Source organism: Eubalaena glacialis, chromosome 4, assembly GCF_028564815.1.
Source record: "Eubalaena glacialis isolate mEubGla1 chromosome 4, mEubGla1.1.hap2.+ XY, whole genome shotgun sequence".
Taxonomy (NCBI): Eukaryota; Metazoa; Chordata; class Mammalia; order Artiodactyla; family Balaenidae; genus Eubalaena; species Eubalaena glacialis.
The window spans coordinates 177,835,080-177,860,409 of record NC_083719.1 but is presented as its reverse complement, the minus strand read 5'-3'; the positions used below and the strand labels follow the sequence as shown (position 1 = coordinate 177,860,409).

The window sequence follows — 25,330 nt, the reverse complement described above, 5'->3', positions numbered from 1 at the left end:
ATGTTCGATCCCTTGGGGTGTGTGCCTGGTGGGCAACGGCTGGGTCACGTGGTAACTCCAGCCTGAACTTACCGAGGAGCCACCAAACTGTCTTCCACAGTGGTTGTCCCTTGCTTTTTAGAAAATGTTGGGAGTTCAGTCACCCACCTCGGGGGAACAGCCACCGCAAAGACAGCGGCTCAGCACCACCCAGACTGTTGCCTGCCTGGTCCCTGAGCTGTAACCTGCTCCCCACCCCCCATCAGAGGGAGGGAGGAAGGACCTCAAACCAGAAGAGCTCCTGGCCGATCCCACAGGCACAGCTGACGTTTTAGGGGAGGGGAGCCCAGGATGGAACGGAACAGAAACTTGGTCTGTTAAGAGAGGCAGCAGATGGGCAGCTGAGAGCACGTACTGGGGCTCTGCCAGTGCCGGGTTCAAGTCCCTGCTCTGGAATGTTAATGATGTGACCTGACCTGGGCATCATGGGGACTGGGGTGATGTGTAGAAAGCACCAGAGCAGTGCCTGGGCCACAGGCAGTGCTTCGTACCTGCTGTTATGACTGATGACTTCTTTTAAAGATCGAGGTGGCACTGAGAAGTTTATAAGCACATTCCGCTTTAATCAGCATTTTGACTCTACAAGGTGGTGCCAGTACCTGTCCTGCAGATGGGAAAGTGACTCCCTAGGCTGCCTGGCCGGTCCCCGGCAGAGGGGGTGACACAGGCATATCCGTGGAGGGTATGTAGGTGAGTCACCCAAGGCAGGAGGAAAGAAAACTCTCCCCTGGTTCCCAGGCTGGAGGTGCAGAAGCCCATTCGTCCTTCCCTGGCACGTGGCTAGTCTCCTGTGGAAACTGCTGGGGATGACCCGGTCGGGGCACCTGGCCCCAGGCCCCAGCACGTCCCGCTCACAGGAACATGTGACCGTGGGAGGAATGACAAAGTCAGGTATTTATTGCTCCGGGTTAAACCAGTGGAGACAGGATGTGGGGAGGGGGAGGGGGACACAGGAAGCTGGTGAAGGCATCCTCCTGGCCTTGGCCTGCGCTTGGCCTTGGCAGCCTGGGAAGCCAGCCGGTGCACTTCTGACCTGCTGATCACCTGCTCATGGGCCAGGCCCCCAGTAAAGTTTGAGGCGCAACCCAAGGCTCTGGGGAGCACGGCCCCTCCTCCCTGCACAGGTCTGAGCAGAGAGGGATGCGGTGATGGCCTCTGCTGGGCTGCATCCTTAGGAAGGCGTCTTGGTGGAGGAGGGGGCTGCTGCCTTCTTTTTGGTGGGGGCCTTCAACAGTGCCAGCTTCTTGGGCAGACTGGTGCTGGCTTTCATCAGCACATCATGTTCGATCTTCTTCCGGATCCCGACCTCCAGGTTCTGAGGGAGCAACCATGGCACAATCAGACTGGGACCTGAGGCGGGAGGGAGGGCCTGGTCTGCTGCCCTTTCTCCTGTGAGCTCACAAGGGGCTGGATCAGCAACTCCCCCCGAAACAACACCTGAGAGTCTGGTGGCTGGGGGTTAAGCCCTGCTTCTGTCCCATACTCTGGGAACACTGCACACCGAAAAACCCTTTCTCATCTCTGGATCTCGGCTTCTAAACCTCTGCCCATTCCCATTTTACAGCTGGGGAAACTGAGGCACCTGCAGTGAGGAGGCACTTGCCCAGGATTCCCAAATCATGTGAGCGATGGGAGACTGGAACCCAGCACGCCCAGAGTCTCCAGCCTCAGCCTCCAGGCGGGCAGCCTCCTCTTGTCTCTGCTTTGCTAATGGTGAAACGGGGCTCTGAGAAATAGGGGTGCAGGCAAGTAAAGGCACAGGAATCAGAACCCAAGTGTTTGGGTCCAAAACTGGTAGTTTAATCATATTACCTAAACTGCTCCCTTGCCCTGCCTATGAGTTCCAATGACCATGACAACCATGACCGTCACCACACGCCTGGGCACAAGGGAAACAACAGCAAAGACACAGAAAAACCTCTGCCCTCATGAAGCTGACATTCAGTGCGTGTGGACAACACAGCTGTCAGTGACACACTCTGGTAAACCGTTTTGGTTTTTTTTTTTGGCCACGCCCAGTGGCATGCGGGATCTTCGTTCCCCAACCAGGGATCGGAACCCGAACCGGCGGCCCCTGCAGTGGAAGTGCAGAGTCTTAACCACTGGACCGCCAGGGAAGTCCCTCTGGTAAACTGTTGAAGGATGACAGATGATAAGTGCTGCTATGGAGAAAAGCATACAAGGGATGATGAGTGAGGGGTGGGGTGAGGCTGCCATCAGGGATAGCTGCGCAGAAGCAACGCTTGCAGCCAGACTTGACTTGGAGGAAGGAAGCCGTGTAGATTTCTGGGAGAAGAATCCAGGCAGAGAAAACAGCTAGTGCAAAAGTTCTGAGGTGGGACAAGGAGCAGTTAAGGGGCCAGTGAGGCTGGAGGGAGAGAGGGAGGAGGTGAAGGCAGGGAAAAGACAGGAGCAGAGTGTGCCGGGTCCTGTGGGCTGTGGGGAGAACCTGGGCTCTTCCTGAGTGAGGTGGGAGCCACCGAGGGTTCTGAGCAGAGGAGGGAAGTGCCCTGATTCAGGTGCTCACAGGTGCCCTCTGGCTGCTATGGGGAATGGCGGGGCCAGGAGATCTGGGAGGATGTGACTGCCCTGGTCCAGGTGGGAGATGATGGGATGGGACCAGGTTGGGGGGTCAGCGAGGTGGGAAGTGGGTGGATTCTAGATTAATCCTGAAGGCAAAAAGGACGAGATCCAACCTGGATGTGAGAGAAAGGGGGAATCCAGAGTATCTGGAAGGAGAGACTGTGGCAGGATCATGGTGGAGTCCGGGAGCACAGTGGGGGGAGGATCAGGAGCCTGGTTCTGGACATACTGAGCTTGAGATGCCCATGAGACACCTTCCCCCTCCGGCTGCGACATGGAGGTAAGCAGGTTGCTGGGTACCCAGGTCTAAGAAAACTGAGGCTCTGGCGATCCAGTGATTAAGATACTGTCTTCCACTGCAGGGGGCACGGGTTCAATCCCTGGTCGGGGAACTACTGAAAGCTGTGTAGTGCAGCCAAAACAAAAAACAAAAAACTGAGGCTCTAAACAATTTGCTCAAGATTATAGGGTGAGTTAGTGTGTGTTGTACAATTAGAATTCACGTCTGACTCCACCAGATCTCTTTGTAACTTCTCTTTCCAACCTTAACAAAAATCTCTTTGCAGCTTCTTTATAAGATCAACCCCATTCACCTGCACACGAAAAAGCTACACTTAAAAACAACCACAAAAACGTTTATTTCAGCCCTGTGCTGTTCTCAGGGCTTTACAGGTGTCCTATGGCATTGAATCCTTACAACTCTAGGAGAAAAGTGCTATCACTACAACCATTTCTTCTTTAAGAAGCTCCGGGTGAAGATATACTAGCTGTCGATGGAACTGCGCTTTGCTCCCAGCACTGTCTTCTTGCAAAGTTGGGGCTTTCAACCCCTTTCCCAGACTGCCTTCCCTCTCGAGGTCTATTAACGAGGACAATTTGAGGGAAAGCAGCTAATGTGTGCTGAACACATTTTGCGCGCCAGTCGTGGCTTTAGGAGGCTTACTGACTGGCAGGTAATGTTTCCGTACCCACTGCACAAGGGAGGAAACTGAAGCTCACAGCACAGGGAGTTCTCCATCCCCGGCCTCTCACACGCTCGAACTCACCTTTTTGAGCTTTTGCTGTTGCACGATGCGTGCCTTCTTGGGTGCGATAACGAGACCTGGGGAGAGATGCGCTCTCGTGAGGCCGGAGAACCTCGGGCCCACCTCGCCCCCCCAGTCCCCGGCCCGCTCCTCACCACCCTTCCTCGGGCCCCGGTTCCGCTCCGAGGCTGCCGCAGCTGTCTTGCTCTTCGCCGGTTTCCGCGCCTGGAACTTGCGCTGCCCCTGCGCCATGATCAGTCATGCACCGGAAGAGGCGGGGCTGTGGGAGGTCGCAGACGAAAAACGCAGGGCATGATGGGATACAGTGGGGCCAGCGGGCGCAATGGCTCACGGGATACAACGTGGCAAAGAGTTAAAGTGACCACTACCCACGACGGTCGATGATAGCCAGCATTTCGCAAAAATTTCGAAGTAAAGGTCATAATGATAAGCTAACACTTACTGGGTGCTTATCTGCTTTGTAAAACTTATGCTGTTTTATGCTCTTTATACATAAACTTCAAGTCTAGGACTTACGGTCAGGCAAGTGAGGCACTCTGGTGCAAAATTTAAGGGGCGCCCCGAACTTCAGTTATCAAGATAAAAATACATTCAGAAATAATATTTTAATACAAAGAAAATCGAATCGTCCAACTACAGCCTGTGGACTGGCTGCTTGACGTTGTAAATAAAGTTTTGTTGGAACGAGGGCTGGTATCAGGAGTGAAGGGAGTAGGGTCAGGATATGCAAGGTCAGGGTTTCATTCTATTTAATATCTTTATATTTTGTTCACCATGGATTGTTTTTGCAGTAATTTTGATTTTTCAAAAATAATGCATGAAGCTATTATTTATCTTGACTACTGAGCTTCTTAGGGCCTCCTCTTAAATTTTGCACCTGAGGTGTCACCCTAATTCCAGCCCTGAGAGCAACCAAAAAGGGAGGTACTAGTATTGTCTCCATTTTGTAAATGAGGAAAACAAAGCATGGAGAGGTGAAGTGATTTGGCCAAGATCACACAACAGAAAAAGCGGTGGAGGACTTCCATGGTGGCGCAGTGGTTAAGAATCTGCCTGCCAATGCAGGGGACGGGTTCGAGCCCTGGTCTGGGAAGATCCCACATGCCGCAGAGCAACTAAGCCTGTGTGCCACAACTACTGAGCCTGCGCACTAGAGCCCACGAGCCACAACTACTGAGCCCGCGTGCCACAACTACTGAAGCCCGAGCGCCTAGAGCCCGTGCTCCGCAACAAGAGAAGCCACTGCAGCGAGAAGCCCGCGCACTGCAACGAAGAGTAGCCCCCGCTTGCCACAACTAGAGAAAGCCCGTACGCAGCAATGAAGACCCAACACAGCCAAAAATAAATAAATAAATTAAAAAAAAAAAAAAAAAGAAGAAGAAAAAGAAAAGGCGGTGGAACTGGGATATGAACTCAGGCAGCTTGACTTCAGCTGCTGGGATCTTAAGAGCCATGCAAAGGCCCTGTCTGCTTTCTCTGTTCTGGGAAGAATTGTGGTTGGGGGAAAAAGGTCAGCTTTTGGGCAGGCCATTCAATAAGTTTATTATAAAAATAATGGGGGCAGGATATGGACAGCTAGGTTGGTTACTTCTGGGGTCCATCTAGGGTGACTGTGGCTCCTAGGGCTGCCCGGAGCTCCTCAGGGGCAAAGACACCCAGCTCTGTGATGATGCCGCCAGTGATGAGGTCGTGGGGGGTGACATCAAAGGCAGGATTCCAAACCCCAATTCCTGCAGGGAAGAGGGGGGAGGCAAGAAAGGCAGGTATTAGGCTCAGTGAAAGTTCTCAAGCTATTGTCACCTGTCTCACTCACAGTGGTTTTTGGGATTGGGGAATCCTTGAGAATCTAGAGATCCTCACCCCAAAAGTGCATGAAGGCATGGGTTTTGATACCAGTAATGAATTTAGACCCCCTACATTCCTGGGTTGTCACTGTCTAAGAAGAAGCCTTCAAAGTCTTATATACCTCCACCCACTTGTGCCTGCTCCAAGAATGTCTTTAGGGAACTCCAAGAATCCACCCCAGGGCCTTTGCATGGGCTGTGCCCTCTGCCTGGATGCTTTCCCTCAGATACGCACATGACTTGATGTTTCACTGGCTTCAGGTTTTTGCTCAAATATCACCTTCTCAGTGGGAACTTCTCTGATAATCCTCTCTAATCCACCCCCTGCACAGACACCTCCCATATCCTTCTGTGCCTCATTCATTTCTCCTCAGCCTTTACCCCCTTCTAACATACACTGGAATTTTGTTATTTATCTCGTTTGTTGTCTGTCTCCCCACCGGACTGCCAGCTCTATGAGGGCAGGGACTTTTATGTCTTTTTTCACTCCTGTTTCCCCGGCCCTATCATGTCACCTGGCACTGGCCAGGTGCTCAAAAATATTTGCTGAATGAATAACAATCTCTTACACAAGAGGCTGCAAACTCTGTTTTCTCTGGTTCACAGTTTTTTAAGACCACTGAATTAGCTGCCAGCTTTCAAAGTGTGGGAGCTTTCAAACATACAACAAATGTAAGGCTTCTCTTGGAAAAATCAGAAGGAAGACCTGTTCTCCTGGGGTCTGCATTCCTGTGATCCTTGGCTAGAGCAGAGTATCGGGGTCCCCAGACTGCACCTGGCCCGTGTTACCCAGCTTTCTTGGGGGGAGGGGCACGGTGGGTTGTCAACTCTGCTTTCCATGGTCTTATGGGTTTTGATCAGTGCTAAATAATTAAGCCTCCAGGAAAGCAGGGGCACCAAAAAAATAACGATAAAATATTTTTTTTTCAGAATTAATGTATCTATTTTTATTATTTATTTATCTATCTATCTATCTATATTCTTTTCCATTATGGTTTATCACAGGATATTGAATACAGTTCCCTGTGCTATACAGTAGTTCCTTGTTAGTTATCTATTTTAAATATAGCAGTGTATACACATCAGTCCCAAATTCCCTCTCCCTAACTGGTCCTTTTTATAAAAGGTTTTTGATCATACTTGTTACTATTTAAGGAGCACCGAGGGCCAGGCACTGTTCTCCACTTCATGTGGGTTAATTACACTGAACCGCCTGGGGTACATGAGGTAGGTCATGAAAACAGCTCATGGGGCTCTTAGGGATGAATTTTAGGCAACCAGGCTACAAAGCCAGGAAGTGCGGGGAAGCTGAGAAATATCTGTCTCTTCATAAGCACTCGGCCAGGTGGTACTCTTATTTCTTATTCAGGTGAGAAAACAGAGCTGGAGAAGAGCAAGACAATTCGCTCAAGGCTTCCCAACTCATTAGTTGTATCTTCTGACCTTGAATCTGACCTCCAAGACGTGTCTGCTCTAAAATATGGCTTGAAGGAGCAGCTTATGCCCCAGAAGGCTGATGACACCCCAAATACCACCTGCTGCCTGTGAAGGGGTCAGGGTGCCTCAACAGAGGTGCCCAGGCCTATGGTGCCCCCCTCTCAGCAGATGGCTTACCAGGTGCCGCAATCCTGACCCCATTGACATGGGTCAGCTCCTGGCCAGGACGCTCCTCAATGATGATCTCCCGGCCCGTCTTCAGGTGGAGGTCACACGAGGAGCTGGGGGCAGCCACATAGAAGGGGATGCCGTGGTGCTTGGCGGCGATGGCTAGCTGGTAGGTGCCCACCTTGTTGGCCGTGTCGCCATTGGCAACCACGCGGTCGGCTCCCACGACGACAGCTGGGGAATGAGATGCCGGGAGTCACCACTGGGCCCTGGATGCCTGGAGCCCGGCCCGCTGGCGCCCCCCACCTGCTGACCTGACACTCCATAGTGGGCCATGGCGGCTGCCGCCATGCTGTCGGCGATGAGGGTGGCGGGGATCTGCTCGTAGACGAACTCAAAGGCCGTCAGCCGGGCTCCCTGGTTGTAGGGCCGGGTCTCTGTGCAGAAGGCATACTCCAGACGGCCCAGGCTGTGCAGCGAGCGGATCACACCTGTGGGGCCCAGCCCACCAGGAGGATGAGATGCGAAGGGACAGATGGGCAGGGCAGCCCACTGGTTAGCAGCGCGGTGCTCCAAAGCATGCAGTCCCACTCCCGGACCCTATGCAGTGGCTGTTCTCTCTGCCTGGTACAAATGTGTTTAGAGAATGCCTTCTCCGTGAGGTCTTCCGGGATTCCTCCATCTCACATAGCAACCCTCACACTGCCAACCCCTGCTCTTTCTCTTTAGCACTTACCGCCTTCAAATGCATCATACGTATTTGTTCTGTTCCTGTGTCTGTTCCTCCTATTTTCCTGCTCCTGATGGCAGAGATTTGATCTACTTTCTCCACTGCTGGGTCCCTAACTCCTAGAACTGTGCTTGGCACACAGTAGGTGCTTAATAAATGTTGAGTGACTGAAGGAATGGATGCATGTATGAATGATGGGGTACACAGTAGATAAGCATTTATTAAGCATAGATATTTGTTGAGTGAATGAATGAATGAATGTCTTGCCATCAGAGCCTCAGTCCCCAGGCACAAGGGTGGCACCTAGGCAGGTAGGGAAACCTCCTGGAGAATTTAGGATCAAGTGGAATCTGCTGCCTTGAACCCCAGGACCCAGTCCCCCTGGTCCTGGTCACAGCTACCCTGATCTTTCTTTAGGGGGCTACGCCCTACCCCTCAGTCCTCTTGGAGTCCACATCCCACCCACTTTCTTTTTTTTTAATTTTAATTTAACTTTATTTTTATTTAAAAAATATTTAATTTAATTTTTTTTTTTGGCTGCACTGCATGGCTTGCGGGATCTCAGTTCCCCATCCAGATACTGAACCTGGGCCACAGCAGTGAAAGCGTCGAGACCTAACCACAGGACTGCCAGGGAACTCCCCCCACCCATTTTCTAGGCACATGGCACAGGCCAGGCCTATCGAGTGACTGATCCTAGATGGACAGATGACTCCATCAGAGCCCCCGAGATACAAGGAGACTTTTCTAACGCTGTCGGAATAGAGACCCTAGGCTCTTTTCCCCGTGATCTGAACCCTGGCCGACCAGTGGAGAAAGAGGATGATGCCACCATGGAGGAGGGCAGATCTTAGGGATACGGATAGATGGACCCTGATGCTATTATTTGAGCCCCTGGATCCAGTCATACCTGAAGCCAACCCCCTGAGTGTTTCTGTACAAAAACTAATAAATTCACATTTTGGGGGGTGTATAAAGTGGTTTGGGTTTCTTTCTCTTGCATCCAAAAAGGGCCCTCCCCTATCCCTGTGGATGCCCACTCACCTAGGGCTGTGCCATAGCCAGCAGTGGCCAGTGCACCAGTGTTGCAGTGGGTCAGCACGATCACCTTGCCGCCCTGGGGTGCTGCACGCTCTAGGAGGTGGTGGGCTCCCAGGTCCCCGATGCTCCGATTGTCCCGGAGGTCTTTTGCCAGCATGTCCTCAGTCCAGCGGATCACTCTGGGGCCGACAAGGGGCTCTGAGCACAAGTCACAAGGCTTCAGGGCCCACACCAGCCCCTCCTCCCTGCCCAACACTGCTCTCCTGGAGCTCTCCTGCTGAAAGCCTCTCACAGCTGTGGGGCTGGACCCTTCTGCCACAGCCACCTAACTGTAACTCCATTTGCTCTCGAGACACATTTACCAAGCACCTCCTGTGCGTCAGGGGCTGGGGGACACAGCAGTGAACAAGACAGAAATCTCTGCTCCTATGGAGCTGACACTGAGGTGGGGGAGGCAGGTGATGAACAGACAATAAAGTGAAGGAAAAGGCAGCGGAGTCAGGAGACAGAGGACAGGAATGAGCTGTATTATATGGGGGGTGGGGAAGGCACAAACCTGAAATTTGAAGGAGGAGATTAAGTAGATGGATACCTGGCTTGCAGAAATGGTGTGTGCAAAGGCCCTGAGGCAGAAGGGACCCTGGTGGGGGTTAAGGAACATGGAGAGTATCTGTGCAGCAGACGGGGAGGGAGAGAGTGGGAAGAGAGCAGGGAGAGGACCAGGGCTAGAAACAAAATTCTTCAAAAGCAAAAACTAGGTAAATGAGGTGGCACTTAAAAGGGCCTCCAAAGGCAGATAGGGCTGGGGACGTTCAGGGAGGTCAAAGTCAGGGCATTGAGTTCAAGGATCTCGGGGCCAGGCTGCCCGGTGGTGAGTCCCAGCCCTGCCTGTGTGGCCCTGGACTAAGAGCACACTGCCTCAGTTTCCCCATCTGTAACATGGGTCGTTGCGCAAAAAAAAAAGAATGAATAGCCGCCGGTTAGAGCAGCGCTTGGCACAAGGCCCCTCTACCTCTCTCGGACCGCCTCCTCTGTGGCGCCCTCCCGCTCCGCTTCTTGGGCTGCGAGGTCGGCCAGGTCTCGGGCGGCGCGGGCCATGTTGACGGCGGTGGGCCGGGCGGTGACAAGGAAGCTCAGCGCATCGCGCACGAAGGCCACGAGCGCGGCAAGTCCGGGTCCCCCGGCGCCCGCCTGCAGCTCCACGGCGAGGCTGAGGCAGCCCACGAGCGCAATGGCTGGGGCGCCGCGCACCTGGTGGGGAAATGGGGGCGTCAGGGACTGCAGGCACGGGAAGCCCCCCACCCCGGTCCCACCGAGCGGCCCCACCTTCATAGCGCGGATGGCCTCCCAGGCCTGGCGCACCGAGCCCACCGCCTCATAGCGGCTCTGCTGGGGCAGCAGCAGCTGGTCGAGGATCTGTAGTGAGCCCCGCGAGTAGCGGATCGCCTCCAAAGTCATGCTGCTGCAGCCACGATCACCGCCGCTCCCGGGGCTCAGCTGGCCGCGCGCACCAGAGGCGGGGCCGGAAAGGGCGCAGGGGGCGAGGCCAGGGCCCCAGGGGTGGGACCTCTCCCGGAAGGAGGAGCGTGCGCACATCAACTTCGCTGGCTCCTGGGACCCGCCATCCAGGCGCCGGGACCTACTCCACCTTCCCCGCCAAACCTGGACAGTTAGGCGCACCCTCGGAACCACAAAGTTGCCACTATTTACAGGGCAACTATTGCATGCCAAGTCCTGTGTTTAGCGTCTGGCTATAGCAAGACTCCTAAGTGCCAGGTGGGTACCCTCAGGTGCCTGACTCCTCCAGCCAGAGGGAGTGCTGCCTGTGGCCTCACGTAGAGCAAGGCACCAAAAGGGGGTTCTGAGATCGAACAGACTCTTACTGCTGCCTTGAGACCTTCCCATCCCCGCGGGGAGTAAAGGCCTGCGGGCTGGGGGTCACCACCACCTCCGGACAGGGCACATTACAAGTTCAGCAGAATTCAGCCAGAACCTCAGCCCCGAGAAGTCCGTACGTCTGCTTTGTTCACCGCTGTATCTCCAGTGGCTAGGATAGCGTCTGGTGCACTGCAAGTGCTCCATTAATATTTGTGAAATGATCCTTCTCCAGGGTTTAGGGGGAGGTGGTGGGTCATGAGTCACCTGGCGGATGCTCAGCTGTTTTGGGGCTGTTTTTTGCTCAGTCTACTAGTTTCCTTCAAAGGAAGCAACATGCTGGGGACTCTTTCATGACCCTTCCAGGGTGTCCCCATGGGTGGGGGATAATGAACAGCCCACACCTGTGTGCTCCATCCCCTCCTGCATCTGGCCTGGATCCTGAGCACCCCTGCTGTCCAGTCCCATTTTCATCCTTCACACTCAGCCTGTGCCACCTCCTCCAGGAAGTTGGCACCAATTACAGGCCAGCCTGGGATACCACCTTTCAACCCTCATCAAGCTGGGTGGGGACCCAGGCTGTGGTCACAGCGTCAGCATTGGCTGATGAGATGCTGGGCAAGCTTGGTTGGGTTGTGGGGGGAGGGGTGCAGGCATAGCTCCTGGGCCCATCTAGTAACCTGAGGCAGAGGCAAAGAAGCAGGGTTTTAATGCTGGGAGGTCGGGGGTCCCACAAGGCACAGACACCCTCTCCAGGACCAAATAAATAACAACTCTATCACTGCGAGGAGGTGAGGTCTGGGGAGGGTGGTAACTGAGCTCTCCAAGGGCTGGTGAGCTAAGGGGTGCAGCCTGTGGGGCGCCTCCTTGGTGTGTCTTGGCCTCCTGAGTGAATCTGGCCCCCAGAATCACTCACTCTCCGAACCGGAGTAGTCAGCCACGAGGGAGGAGCTGAGGCTGAAGGGCTGTGGTGTGTCCTGGGGATTGGCTGCCTCCTGGGAGGAGCCTGGCAGGGGCTGGGGCCTGTCCTGACAGCTCTCCTCCTGCCCCGGTGGCCTACTGTTCTTGCAGGTCTTGGCTGTCTCCTGAGAACAGTCTCGGGGGGATGTGGGCCTGTCCTGGGCGGTCCCCTCTGGCACCCGTGGCTCCCCAGACTTGGGGGTCTCAGCCGTGTGCTGAGGGCTCTCTGGGACCTCCCGGGACCGCCGCCGCACGATGCCCAGGTGCCCCACGGTGATGGGGGAGCCAGTGGGAGCAGATCTGCGGTTCTGGGACAGCTTCTTCAGCACACTGCTGGCTTTGCTGCTGCTGGCGCCGGGTCCCGGGGTGGAGGGGAACCAGGAGCGGCTGATGATCTCCGTCCGCTTGAGTTTCTGCTTGTCCTCATATGCTGGGGATGGGGAGAGGGAGGGGGGAGAAGGAGGTCCAGAGCCACCCTCTGCCCGAGCAGACCCCCATCTCCCCCTGCCCCGACCCCCTCGCCCACTGGCCCCCACGCACAGTCTAGGGTGTGGAACTTGAGCAGGGCGGCCAGCCTGCGGTCATCCTCCGTCTCCGGCACCAGCGGGATGTCCAGGCTTGCCTTGGCCTGCAGGGCCTGGTCCCTCTCTTCCTCCTCCTGCATGGCTTTTTTCTTTTCCTGTGTTGGGGAGAAGGGGTTGGGGACGGATGGTGGGTGTCAAAGCCGTGCCTCTTTGCCCTCTGGGCTGGAGGGGAGAATCCCTCCAGTGTTCAGGGTCTCAGTTTCCTTCTCTTCAAGCTTATGCGAGGAAAAGGCCTCACACAGTGCTCGGGACATAGAATTTGTTCAACAGCAGGAGACACAATCATTAGTATGTGTACCACTGGGTTCTTCACTCATTCACTCTTTCCACAGATATTTACAGAACGTCTTTCTGGTGCCAGGCCTTGTTCTAGACACTAGGGACACAGCAGTGAGCAGACAAAATCTTTTGCCCTGGTGGAGCTGGCATTCTAGTGGGTGAGCAAGACAAAGTGGTGAGGAGAGAAAGAATGCTGGGAAGAGGGTAGGAAATAGGCAGGGGGTTCAACTTTAAATGTGGTGTGCATGGTAGAGGGAAGGGTTAGGGACAGTCTCCTGAGAAAATCATGTTTGAGAAAAGGTGTCTGAGTGAGGGAGCCATGTGGGTATCTGGTGGAAAAGTGTTCCAAGGTGGAGGGAACAGCCTGTGCAAAGGCCCTGAGGCAGAAGTGCGCTTAGCCTGCTTTTTGTTCTCCCCGCTCCACTGTCGGTGATGCCCGGCAACCCCCGCCTGCCTGTGGTCCTGACCCTGGGCCGGAGCCCTGCTCACCCGGAACCTTTTCCGCAGCATGCTGTTGAGGGCGAAGTCGTCCTTCCAGGCGCTCTGGGCCTCCTGGATGTGGCTCAGGGTGGGGAGGGCCTTCTTGAGCGTGCTCCGGTCAGCCTCACCGTGCTCCAGTCGGAACATGGCATCTGTCTCCAGCTTCTGCTTCTTCTCGTGCTCTGCAGGGGTGAGAGTGGGGCTGGGCCTTCAGGGCCCTGGCTCGGGGTTGGGGTCAGGGTCGGGACTGGGCTCGGAGCCCACCCTTGGCGCTCACCTGTCGTCAGCACCTGCTCGTTGTCTGCCATGTCCCAGCGCTCCTCCTTGCGCTGGGCACCGCTCACGATCACGTAGTCGCAGTTGGCGGGGTCTGTCTGCATCTCGATGTAGTTGACGCAGAGGTGGCATTTCATGCGGAACCTGGGAGGGTGGAGGGCAGTGGGCTAGAGTCAGGACACTGTGGCCTGCTTCCTTCCATCCGTGCACGTCATCAACTAGGGTTCACGGAGCACCTGCTACATGCTGGGCTCCATGTCTGGGGGACAGCCGTGGGTGAGACAGATTTGGTTCCTTCACCCCGGCACTGACCTTCTGTCCGGAGTTTGTTCACTTGTTCATCCATCCATTCATTTGTTCGTTCATTCATTCATTCAACAAACCCTCCTGAGGGGACGGAGCAGAGCCTGCGGGGCCTTGTGGGCCACGGGGAGGACTCAGGCTTTTACTCGGAAGAAGGTGGGAACCATGAAGGGTTCTAGGCAGGATGTGCCCTGACTGACAGACCATGATGGTTTCCAGGAGACCCCCAGGGAATAATCGTCAGGCAGAGGGTAGAAACTTCCCTCCCACTCAGACTCCTTTGTAGCCCCCTCACCCTGCAGCCCACCAGGCTGCCTCTACCTGTAGATCGGGGTCGTGTAGTAATTGCCAACCTTCTTCTTTTCTGCATTGTAACGAACACCTAGGAGGAGAGGGAGAGAACGAGGCTAGGGCTCAGGCCACCCTCAGCGTCTTTTCCTGGGGTGGGGAGTAGATGGGGGTGGTATTTCACTCCCCTGCAGGGGAGACACCTCTGGAGGACACAAATTCAAGCAGAAAAGAGCCAGGTCTAGGCTGCGGGATGGGCGCTCAAGCCACAGAGGAGGGTGGGCTGGATGGAGCCAGAGGGCCCGGGTTCAAACCCTGGCTCCACCCCACCAGCTGTGCGACCTTAGGCCAGCTGCCCTGGCCGTCTGGCCTCAGGTTCCCCATCGATTGGATAGGGATGGCTATGATGCCTACCGCACAGGGCTGGTGTGAGAACTGCAGAAGCTAGTAATACACACGGGTCACTTAACACTGGGCCAGGTGCTCAGCAAGCATTCAAGAAGGGTTGGCTTTTGGGAATTCCCTGTCAGTCCAGTGGTTAGGACGCCGTGCTTTCACTGCCGGGGCCCAGGTTCAATCCCTGGTCGGGGAACTAAAATCCCGCAAGCTGTGGGGTGCGGCCAAAAAAAAAAAAAACCAAAAAAAAAAACGCTTGGCTTTTATTATTTTTCTAGAGAATATCCAGGTTTTTTGTTCCTTTTTCACTAATTAGATGATATATTCTTGACTCTTACCTTGCTTACTGAGTGAAAAAAGCTTAAACTAGAAAAACAGGGCTTGGGGGGGTTGGTGGTGTGGCCTGGCTGGCTCTTCCTTTTCTGGGGGGCTGCTTCTGTTCACGGCCCTGAGGTTGACCCATGTGTGGTGTCAGGCTGCGCCCTGCTCTGTCGCCTGAGCACCTGGTGGCTTTGGGGCAGATGCCCCTTGCTGGGTCTGATCAGGGGGGTGTGTTGGGGTGAGTCATTCCGCTTCAGCAGTGGGGTGGCCTGGCCCCTCTTTCTTGCACTGGACCCTCCTGCCGAGAGCTGCCGGCTCCTGTTTACAGAGCGAGCTGCTGCCCTGGGCCAGGCGCCGTGGGAAGGGCTGAGGATCCCTGTACTGTAGCGGAGGAAACGGAAGCCAGGAGGGTCGAGTCACCTGCCGCAGGCCTCAGGGCTGCTGAGCGGGGCCGCAGACCCGTGTCTGTCCATCCATCTGTGCGCCTGTGGGCGCGGTCAGGGCTCTGAATGCTAAAGGTAACAGTAAGGGTAGTGGCAGCAGCAGGCTGAGTGTACGAGCCCTCGCACGTGCCACATGCTGTGCACTAAGCACTTTATTTTTTCTTTATTTTTGGCTGCGCTGTGCGGCTTGTGGGATCTTAAGTTCCCCAACCAGGGATCGAACCCACGCCCCCTGCAGTGGAAAGCGCAGAGTCCTAACCACTGGACCGCCAGGGAATTCCTCGCACTAAGCACTTTATATGCCACACAGGCGGGCACTCAGACCACCTGAATTTCACAGATGGGTAAATCGAGGCGCACGGAGGCTCAGTCGCCTGCCAAGGGTCACCAGCGAGGAAGTGGCAGAGATGGGATTTGAACCCAGAGCCTCGTAACCGCTCTGCCATGAGGCATCCACAGCCCACCAGGCACTTGAGCCCACTGTCCCCTACTCGACTCCTGATCGGGAGCCCGGCGGAGACGGTCTCTCACGGCGCCCAGCAGTTAAAGGGCTCGCTGGCCGTGGGGCTGAATGGTGGGGGTCAGGGTGGGGAGCAGGGGAGCGGGCGGAAGCTCACCCATGCCGATGTGGTTCTTGCAGCCGTCACACCAGATGTTATAGGGCATCTCAAATCTACACAAACAGAGAACAGCTCATTTGTCCCTGTCCACGTGGGCTCTCCCAGGATCTCCAGGTCAGCGACTCTGGCTGCAGTCACATTGCAAAGGGCGTGCAAGCGGGAGGGTAAAGAACGGTGGTCATTCCTGCAACCAGGCCAGGCCCGTCACGTGGCTCTCTAGCCAGCTGACCCAGTCTGGGCGAGCGTCTCCGCTGGGTGCTGCCCTGTCTTCCATATCCCACCACGTCAGCTACACAAGTTTCCAAGCAGAGGAGGAAGCAGGCTTCAGGGGGCACTGGTGTTCGATTCCAGTTTAGCTAAGTTGTTGTAGTGACACTGGATTTTTTTTTTTTTAATACATTTATTTATTTATTTTTAGCTGCATTGGGTCTTCGTTGCTGCAGATGAGCTTTCTCTAGTTGCGGCGAGCGGGGGCTACTCTTCATTGTGGTGCGCGGGTTTCTCATTGCGGTGGCTTCTCTCGTTGCCAAGCACAGGCTCTAGGCGCATGGGCTCAGTAGCTATGGCTCGCGGGCTTAGCTGCTCTGCGGCATGTGGGATCTTCCCGGACCAGGGCTTGAACCCATGTCCCCTGCATTGGCAGGTGGATTCTTAACCACTGCGCCACCAGGGAAGTCCCTGGGTTTCTTTTATCCAGTTCTATTTGCAACGTGCAATTCTGGTAAATTTCCATTAACAGCAGTAATGGAGCTTCTCTTTTAAAACAAAACCATTAAGTAATGAATAATGAGGTGAATTTAAGACACTGTACAGATGAGATGAGGGCTTGGCAAACAGACTGGATGAAGGCAGGGTGGGTGGTTGGCTCTGGAGTGTGGAGGCATGGGAGGAGTTGGAGGTGACCTTCAGCTCTGTGACTCTTGGGGCCACTGCTGAGATTTGCATCTTGACTACTTTTCCACAGATGTTCCTGCCTCTGACGGTTTTGTCACTGGATGCTCTGCTCAGGCCCAGGGCGGACCGCAGAGGCTGAGGGCAGAGTTCACGAGGCAGAGAAGGAGGCAGAGAGGGGCTCCTTCTGGGGCGACACAAGCTGGCTTCTGCTTCCCGCCACGGCTGACCCACAGGGTGCTGGCCAGAAATAAGAGGAGAACCCTGGGACTAGCCATCGTCCTGGCTTGACTGCAGTAATGGCTGTGATTCTTTATCCTCCCCGTGTCCATGCCCTTTGCAAGATGACTCTGCAGCCATTCCTGTCAAGAGGTGCAGTGTGTTGCCCCACCCCCTCCCTGCATCATGACTTGCTTTGGGGAATCAATGAGACAGAAGTGACAGGGTACCAGCTCAGGGTCTCTGCCTCAAGAAGCCTTGCATGCCTCTGCTGGCTCTCTTTTGGAACCCGGCTGCTGCTGTGTGAACAAGCCCAGGCTAGCCGGCTGGAGGATGAGACACACTTGGAACACAGCCCAATCATACCAACCAAGGCCATGCTGGACCGGCCAGTCCCCAGCCAGGCAACCCCCAAACATGTGAGACAGCCCAGCTCAGGTCAGCCAAGCCCAGCCAAGGCCAGCAGAGGCATCCAGCTGAGCTGCAGACTCGTGAGCAGCACGAGTGCTTAACATGTGCTTATCGTTTTGTTACGCAGCAATGGCTGACTGATACAGCAACTTTCTGCTTTCTGGAATTAAGACCCTGCAGCACTGGGCAAAATCAGGGGGTGCTGAAGGCTCCTTGAGGTTGACACCAGGTGGCACAAAGGGCAGGGGTCCTCAGGTGATGCCAGGGCCTTACCTGATGATGAGGATGCCCTGGGACAGCTTCCGAGCCCGCTCCCGAAGGGGGTGGCTGTTATGGTATCTGTTGAGTGATCCATGCTGTGTGGAAAGGAAGAGGGAGCAGATTAGCACTGCCGAGCTGGGGGAGCGCAGGCCCCCTCTCACAGGCCGAGAGAGGCCTCACTCTTATGTCCTGCTGGGAGTGTCCACAGCAAAATGGGAGGCACCTAGGCTTTGGTGAAGCAAGTGGGCTTGGAATCAGGAAAACGGGAGTCTGCATCTTACCTCTCCCATTTAGGAGCTAAAAGAGCTGTGTGACCCTGGGCAGTGACCTCACCTTTTGCCTTCCTGAGCCCTATGAGTCAACTGGGGACGAGGATCATAATTACCTCCAGGTGTTGTGGGATCAGGTGAGATGACAAGACCAGCAAACCTCTGCTGGGTACCCTATGTGTGTCATCTCACTTTAATCCCTCAATGTTTCTGGGAGGTCAGGTTGTTTTGTTTCCCCTTTGGACCTATGGGGAGACTGTGGTGTAGAAAGGCCGAGTCATGTGCAGGGGACCACACAGCTGGGACATGCTGATTCATTTACTAGCCCCTTACTGAGCGCCCACAGTGTGGGGACAAATGAGACAGACGCAAATGAGACAGGTGAACATCCCTGCCCTTGAGGTGCAGACGTTCTAGAGGGGGGAGATGGGGGGCTTCCCTGGTGGTGCAGTGGTTAGGAAGCCGCCTGCCAGTGCGGGGGACACGGGTTCAGACCCTGGTCTGGGAAGATCCCACATGCCGCAGAGCAACTATGCCCGTGCGCCACAACTACTGAGCCTGCACCCTAGAGCCTGCGAGCCACAACTACTGAGGCCCGCGTGCCTAGAGTCCATGCTCCGCAACAAGAGAAGCCACTGCAATGAGAGGCCCGCACGCTGCAACGAAGAGTAGCTCCCGCTCGCCGCAACTAGAGAAAGCCCGCGCGCAGCAACGGAGACCCAATGCAGCCAAAAAGAAATAAATAAAATAAATAAATAGAGGGGGAGATGGACAATATGCAAATAAATGGGTGATGCATCAAGGAGTTAAGAAGGCTACGGAGAGAAATAAAGCACTAGGTCATGCGACAGAGAATGAGACGGTGGTCAGGGAGGCCCTCTGTGAGGAGAGACCTAAAGGAAGGAAAGGAGTCTTGGGGTCAGAGGAAGGGAGAGGTTCCAGGCAGAGGGAACAATGAGGAGGCCAGACGAGCTGGAGCTGGGAGGGTGAGGGGATCTGACCCAGAGGCCGTGTGTGGGACCTCATCCTGGACTCCACTGGAAACACACAGCACTGGGCATGCTGGTGTTTACATGGGTCATTGACGAGGGTCACACTGACCACCTGGGAGGGAAGGCTGCCCCAAGACGCAGGTGACAAGTGCAAGGCAGGGAGACCTCGGGGGCCGCCCGGGCTTCTGCAGCTGTGGTTCTGACTCCAGGAGGGGATGAAGAGCCTGGGGCCCCTGCCCTGCAGGGTCGCTATGCTATCGTGGACACGGAGAAGGAAGCCTGCCCCTTACCTTTGTAGGGTTGAAATCCGGAGGGTAGTACTTGTTTACGCCTTTCCTTTCACCCTGGAAAGCAGAAGAGAGACGTGAGTCAGCGAGGGTCCTACAAGAGACCTACTCGTGCAGCCTTGAGGGGCGAGACCTGGACAAGGAAGACAGGGATATCCTGGAGGATGGCCCAGGGCTCCGTGTCCCATCGAGGACTGGTGACTTGGGGGAAAAAGCCCCACTGTTGGGAATTCCCCGGCAGTCCACTGGTTAGGACTCAGCGCTTTCACTGCTGTGGCCTGGGTTCAATCCCTGGTCAGGGAACTAAGATCCGGCAAGCTGAGCGGCTCAGCCAAAGAAAAACAAACAAACAAAACAAAACCCACTGTCGTTGCTGTGGAAAATTCCACAAGGGTCAGACTCTCCTAGAGCAATGGCTTTCACAGTTGTTTTAGGACCGTGACTTAAGGTAAGACATATTTAACCCCAAATACACAAGCACAGGTTTCAGGAAAGAATGCTCACCCAGCTGTGAATCTCTCTTTTAAATGCTGGCAGCCACCTGCTGAATTGACTTATTGACTTAACGATCCACTGAAGCAGTGGGTCTCAAACTTGGCTGCACGTTACAACTACCCAAGGAGTTTCTAAAATACTGATGCCTGGGACCCACGCCCAGAGGTTCTCCTGACAGAGGACCTGCTCTGGGGCATGGTGCCTGGACACAGGGCTTTTCAAAAGCAACCCTGGAAAACACGTGTGTATACACATCCTTATACATACAGGTTCACTCACAATAGCCAAATGGTGGAAACAACCCAAGTGTCCATCAGTGGATGAAAGGATAAACAAAACGTGGTCCATCCATATAATGGGATATTATTCAGCCATAAAAAGGAAGGAAGCTCTGATATATGCTGTAATGTGGGTAAACCTTGAAAAAATCATGCTAAGTGAAAGAAGCTGGATACAAAGGGACACATGGTACATGATTCCATTGATATGAAATGTCCAGAACGGACAAATCTACAGAAGCAGAAAGCAGACTGGTGGTTGCCAGGGGCTGGGGTGGGGGAATGGGAGTGACTGCTATTGGGTATAGGGTTTCCTTTTGGGGTGATGGAAATGTTTTGGAACTAGATAGAGGTGGTCATTGCAAAATATTGTGAATGTACTAAATGCCACTGAGTCATATGTTTTAAAATGTCAGTTTTATGTTGTGAATTTCACCTCATTAAAAAAAAAAAACAGGAAAAAAAAAGAAAAAAGCTCCCTGGGTGATTTTAGTACAGAGCAAAGTTTGGGAACCACAGCACCGGAAGACCATGATCCAGAGTCTGAAAATACCCGAGAGCTTGGGGTCAGGGGTGGGGAAGGAGACTTTTAGGGGAGGGAAAGGGCTATTCAGGGGACCCCTTCCCTTCACCTAAAGATCAGAAGAGAAACCCAATGAGCACAGCCTGTCTACTCACCATCTTGGAAGCTGCCTACAGGTCCTCACCCGCCACTCAGCCAATCTGAAAAGACGATGAGACACTGCTTTGTCGACTCACTGCCCAGTGCCAGCCTCCTGGACAGCCTGGCAGACAGTCGCGGCTTCTCTGTGAAGATGTGGTGGGCTGTGCGTGGTGGTGGCGGCTCAGACGATCCTCCCCGCAGGTGTAGGAGGCATCCAAGGAGCGGCGTTTGTCTGTCTGGAAAGGGAGTGTCCTGTCCACTCTCCACCCATCTCTATATTTCCCAGGTGACACTTCTCATCCCTCCACGGCCCCCATCATCGCTCGCCTGGACGAGTACAGTCACCTACTCCCTAGGCTCCTGGCTCTGCCCTTGACTCTCACGGTCTGTTCTCCTCGTAAGGGCTAGAAGGATCTGTTAAAATATAAATCTGAACTATCGCTTTCCTGCTTAAACCCCTCCAGTGATTCCCTTCGCTTTGAGAATCAAGTCAAACCCCTCCCCATGGCCTATGGGGCCCCCGCCTGCCTCTCTGAGCCCACCTTTTACCCCTCTCCCTCTCGCTCACTGTTCCACTCACACTGGCTTCCTGGCTGCCTTTGAAAGCTCAGCAGGTGCAGGCCAACTGCCTTGAATGCTGCTAAACACCTGCAATACACAGGATAACACCCACCACAAGTGTTCTTTGTCACAGGTCTCAGCTCAAACATCACCTCTGTCAGAGGCCTCATCTGATCACCTGATCTAAAGTCTCTTCTTCCCTGGAGCTTCTACCACATCACCCTGTGTCTGTTTACTTGTTTACAGTCTGTCTCCTCCGCCAGGTCCCACTGTGCTATGTCTCTGGCACCCAGGACAGCTCCTGATAAATGCTGACTTCATGAACCTCTGATAACTGACTGAGGTTCCATAAGACTCAGTGTGGGTGACACAGAGACACTGGGAATTTGGGGTTAGCAGATACAAACTATTACATATAGAATGGATAAACAACAAGGTCCTACTGTATAGCACAGAGAACTATATTCAATATTCTAAGATAAACCATAATGGAAAAGAATATTAAAAAAAGAACATATATATATGTATAACTGAATCACTTTGCTGTACAGCAGAAATTAACACAACATTTTAAATCAACTGTATTTCAATAAAAAAATTGAAAAAAAAAAAAGAGAGACACTATGAGGGACTAAAGTGTAGTCCAGAATGGGGATTGGCAGATTTTCTCGATTGAGGGCCAGAATTTCTGTCCCAACAGCTCAACTCGGCTCAACTCTGCTGTCACTGCTAGAAAGCAGCCATAGACAATACGTAAATGAACGGGTGTGGCTGCATTCCAACAAAACTTTATTTGTGGACCCTGAAATTTGAATTTCACATGATTGCCACATGTCACAAAATATTATTCTCCTTTTGATTTTTTCCCCACAATTTAAGAAGTTAAATCCATTCTTTGCTGGTGGGCTGTACAAAATCAGGCAGTGGTCTGGTTTTGGCCTGTGAGCGTAGTTTGCTGGCTCCCTGTGCTTGAGTCAGGAAGTCTCTAACTGTTTCTGCCAACTTAGCTGTGTGCTCTCTAATAGTTACTGTGTGCTACCCGCTGCACAGAGTCCAACATCATTGCCCCATTTACTCTATACTATGTTAGTATTACTCCAGTTGACGAATGAGAATGGGGAGCTTAAGTAACTTGCCACGGGTCAGAAGCTGATAGGAAGGCAGAGCCAGGGTTCAAAGCCCCAGATATAAAGTGTTCCACCATCCCCCCAAACTCCTCTCCACCTCGGATCCTCCACCTGTAAAGCGTGCCCCTGGACCAGATTTTCTTAAAGTCACTTCCAAACTAAAAATGCTTTTGCCAACAAAATAGCTAAGTGCCCACCCAAGCTTTGGGGGCACAGTTCCCTGGGCTGGAATCCCTGCTCCATTCCTCACTAGCTGGGTAACCTTGGCCAACGTCTGAGCCTCCCTGAGCTTATACTTCCTCACCTGTAAAGAGTCGATGACGGCAAGAGGACTGACTTTCTGGAGTTGCTGTAAATGAAATAACATACAAACATGGGTAATGCTTGCACAGAGTAAGTACTCCATTTACAGGAGTTGGGGGTCTTACCGTGGTTTTATCACCCCAGTGAGTGGTACAGGTGGGGCTACAGGGTGGATGTATAGAAATCTCTGGTCCTTGGTGTCAAGAATAATGATAAACTCCACTGGCTCAGGGCATAATGCTTGGGCTTGGATCCCGACTCTGCTTTGCTTGCTAGCGGCTTGACTTTGGGCAAACTGCTTCTCTCTCTGAGCCTGTTTTCTCATTTGTAAAACGGGGTTTATACAAGTATCAACCTGATGAGGTTGCTGTCAAGACTCAGTGAATTAAAGTATCTGGAAGAGCGCCTGATGCTGAGTTAAACGTTGGTAGTTTTGATTATTTCTCATGCCAAACCGTTTTACAAGCGTCATTTAAAAAAATCTTCACTGAGACCCAGAGAAGTAGGGGCTTACTGTCCCATTTTCCAGATGAGGAAAACCTGAAGAGGTATAATATGGGCCAAGGTCAGGTCTGGGGTCGCGGCCAGGGCCCGGGGTTTTGGGTCGGGGGTCGCGGCTCGGGGGCGGGCGGCTCCGAGCATCGGGCCCACGTTCCCAAGAGCCCAGCGGCCCCCGGCGCGTTCGTCCCCATCGGGCGGCTCCGAGGCCGGGTGAAGTAGTGGACGGACCCCCAGCCCTACCAGGCCTGGCCGCCCCTCTGCCCGCCTGCACTTACCTGCCCTCCTCCTGACGTCACTCCCCGTCCGTTCCGGAAGTCCCTGCTGGGCGCGTAAGGGGGCGCGGCGCACTCCCCGCGTGACAGGGACGCCTGCGCGAGGCGGGGCGAGGCGGCAGCGCAGCGCTGACTGGCTGAATGTCGAACACGCCGCTCGCTCACAGCCGTCGGAGTGGACCAATCCGGGCCTGCCCTTCCCAACTGCACGCACTACACCATGCCCCACCCTCGGCCCCGCCCACTTTGCCTGACCCAATCGGAGGACCGCCTTTCTGATGATGCTCACCAGAGAGCGGGATTTCGCCAGCTGAAGCGGTGGAGCAATGGTGGGCAAACTCCAGCTGCTGGGCCAAATCAAACCAGCCCCTTGTTTTTGAATGGCTAGCGAGTTAAGAATTGTTTTTCCATTTTTAAATGGTTGGGGGGGTGATCAAAAGAATAACATTTTATGACTTGTGAAAATCAAATGAAGTTCAAATTTTAGTGTCCATGTATAAAATTTTATTGGAGTACATCTGCGCCCACTCATTTACCTGTCTGTAGGTGCTTTCCCACTACAGTGGCAGAATTGAATGGTTGTCACAGAGCGCCTATGGCCCATGGAGCCTGAAAATGTACTGTCTGGCCGTTTACAGAAGTGGGTCAGCCCTTGTCTTAGCGCCTTCAGACCAGCTTGATTTTGCCTTCTGCACAGGGCAATGGCTTTTGAATGTACTTTTGTGCCTTGTAGAGTTTAGCAAAATCTGTTTGTTCATTTGTTCGCTCAACAGCTGTTTACTGGGTGCCTGCTATATGTCAGGCCATGGGGATTATGGAGCAAAGGACACACCCTTTTCTCACTGATGAGGCTGGCATGTCAACTGGCAATTTATCGAGGACAGTGTGAAAAATGATGACACTACTACTGCTATGATTGCTACTATTACTATACTATTTGGTGCCAGGCCCTGTTCTAAAGCCCTCATAAGTCAGGTCTTGTGTAATCATAGTGCTGCATATGGAGTGCTCACTACTCACCAGGCATCATTCACCAGTGCTCACTATTCACATGAATCACCTCAGGGAATGCTGATTCCAGGAGATGGATACTCCATCATTTTCATTTTACAAATGAGGAGACAGGCCCAGAGAGATTAAGCAACTGGCCCAAGGTCACACGGCTAGTGAAAGGTGGAGGATTTGACTTACATCTGCTGACACTAAACCTTGTTCCTTTAACCTCTGAGCTATACTGCTTTGGGTTGTATGCATTAAACATAAGGGCTGTGGGAACCAGGAGGAATCTTGAACAAGGGTGGGGTGTTCGGGAGCGGGCAGAAGTGAGGGTGAGCGAGACCCCTGTGAGGGGTGACACCGGAGCTGGATAAAGAGAAGCCAGGCAGAGGAAGGGTGCGGGGGGAGGGCAGAGGAATGCTCACAGATCCTGAGGAAGAAGATGGAGCTGCACTCAAATCCCGGTAATCTTGCTTGCTACCTCTGGATTTTGGTTGAGTCCTTGTCTTGCACCTGAAAGAAAAGCTAGTGACTGAAAAGCCACAAAATACTCCCTTGTGAGTAATATTTTGGTGAGAAGTGTGAGAGCCCTTGGCTTTCAAGGGACATGTAGAGCCTCACTCATTTTTTTAAAAATCCTTTATTTGTTTATTTATTTATTTTTGGCTGTGTCGGGTCTTTGTTGCTATGCACGGGCTTTCTCTAATTGCAGCGAGTGGGGGCTACTCTTCGTTGAGGTGTACGGGCTTCTCAGTGCAGTGGCTTCTCTTGTTGCGGAGCACAGGCTCTAGGCGCGTGGGCTTCAGTAGTTGTGGTGCGTGGGCTCAGTTGTGGCTCGTGAGCTTAGTTGCTCCGTGGCATGTGGGATCTTCCTGGGCCAGGGCTTGAACCCGTGTCCCCTGCATTGGCAGGTGGATTCTTAACCACTGCACCACCAGGGAAGTCCCGAGCCTCACTCTTATTACTCACACACAGCTCAGGTGATGGAAACAAACATCAGCCTGGGATACAAAGAGACTGTCTATAAAGATGCCAAGCGTGAGGCAGTTCCCGTGGGACCAAGGGAACTGGCTCAGGGAGAGGAAGACAA

The 25,330-nt window shown here is 53.7% G+C and overlaps 3 protein-coding genes across 7 annotated transcripts; all 3 read right to left on the bottom strand.

Annotated features, from left to right (window-relative positions):
- Positions 1-914: 914 nt before the first annotated feature.
- C4H19orf53 (chromosome 4 C19orf53 homolog) lies at positions 915-3,931 on the bottom strand. Of its 2 annotated transcripts, none has more exons than XM_061188737.1 (3): positions 3,806-3,931; positions 3,669-3,724; positions 915-1,354 (listed from the first exon to the last, which is right to left on the bottom strand). In XM_061188737.1, the coding sequence occupies exons 1-3, from the start codon at positions 3,897-3,899 to the stop codon at positions 1,211-1,213; spliced, it is 294 nt and encodes a 97-aa protein (XP_061044720.1). In that variant the 5' UTR covers positions 3,900-3,931; the 3' UTR covers positions 915-1,210. The 2 variants fall into 2 exon arrangements, with proteins under 2 accessions (XP_061044720.1, XP_061044719.1); XM_061188736.1 differs by having other exon boundaries at positions 3,803-3,930.
- A 1,253-nt stretch (positions 3,932-5,184) lies between these two features.
- Positions 5,185-11,385, bottom strand: MRI1 (methylthioribose-1-phosphate isomerase 1). Its single transcript, XM_061190363.1, has 6 exons — positions 10,215-11,385; positions 9,901-10,139; positions 8,892-9,067; positions 7,432-7,608; positions 7,127-7,351; positions 5,185-5,398 (listed from the first exon to the last, which is right to left on the bottom strand). Exons 1-6 carry the CDS (start codon positions 10,482-10,484, stop codon positions 5,253-5,255), a joined length of 1,233 nt encoding a protein of 410 aa, XP_061046346.1. The 5' UTR covers positions 10,485-11,385; the 3' UTR covers positions 5,185-5,252.
- Positions 11,386-11,454: 69 nt separating this feature from the next.
- Positions 11,455-23,313, bottom strand: YJU2B (YJU2 splicing factor homolog B). 4 transcript variants are annotated; one of them, XM_061190364.1, is made up of 11 exons: positions 23,248-23,313; positions 22,473-22,517; positions 20,495-20,716; positions 19,047-19,100; positions 17,508-17,590; positions 15,711-15,766; positions 13,967-14,027; positions 13,344-13,486; positions 13,076-13,248; positions 12,264-12,402; positions 11,455-12,153 (listed from the first exon to the last, which is right to left on the bottom strand). In XM_061190364.1, the coding sequence occupies exons 3-11, from the start codon at positions 20,495-20,497 to the stop codon at positions 11,672-11,674; spliced, it is 1,194 nt and encodes a 397-aa protein (XP_061046347.1). In that variant the 5' UTR covers positions 20,498-20,716; positions 22,473-22,517; positions 23,248-23,313; the 3' UTR covers positions 11,455-11,671. The 4 variants fall into 4 exon arrangements, with proteins under 4 accessions (XP_061046347.1, XP_061046348.1, XP_061046350.1 ...); XM_061190365.1 differs by having other exon boundaries at positions 20,495-20,712; positions 23,248-23,304; XM_061190367.1 differs by having other exon boundaries at positions 20,495-20,539; positions 23,248-23,298.
- Between the last annotated feature and the right edge of the window lie 2,017 nt (positions 23,314-25,330).

Excerpts from the sequence above, each read along its gene's own strand:
- C4H19orf53 (XM_061188736.1), bottom strand. The coding sequence starts at position 3,899 with ATGGCGCAGGGGCAGCGCAAGTTCCAGGCGCGGAAACCGGCGAAGAGC. Across the intron at positions 3,725-3,802 it reads CCGGGGCCCGAGGAAGGGTG|GTCTCGTTATCGCACCCAAG; the intron begins GTGAGGAGCGGG and ends ATCTCTCCCCAG. Across the intron at positions 1,355-3,668 it reads AACAGCAAAAGCTCAAAAAG|AACCTGGAGGTCGGGATCCG; the intron begins GTGAGTTCGAGC and ends TTGCTCCCTCAG.
- MRI1 (XM_061190363.1), bottom strand. The coding sequence starts at position 10,484 with ATGTGCGCACGCTCCTCCTTCCGGGAGAGGTCCCACCCCTGGGGCCCT. Across the intron at positions 7,609-8,891 it reads TGGCTATGGCACAGCCCTAG|GTGTGATCCGCTCGCTGCAC; the intron begins GTGAGTGGGCAT and ends TGGGCCCCACAG. Across the intron at positions 7,352-7,431 it reads GGCCCACTATGGAGTGTCAG|CTGTCGTCGTGGGAGCCGAC; the intron begins GTCAGCAGGTGG and ends CTCATTCCCCAG.
- YJU2B (XM_061190364.1), bottom strand. Across the intron at positions 17,591-19,046 it reads CGGATTTCAACCCTACAAAG|CATGGATCACTCAACAGATA; the intron begins GTAAGGGGCAGG and ends CTTTCCACACAG. Across the intron at positions 15,767-17,507 it reads CAGGGCATCCTCATCATCAG|ATTTGAGATGCCCTATAACA; the intron begins GTAAGGCCCTGG and ends CTGTTTGTGTAG.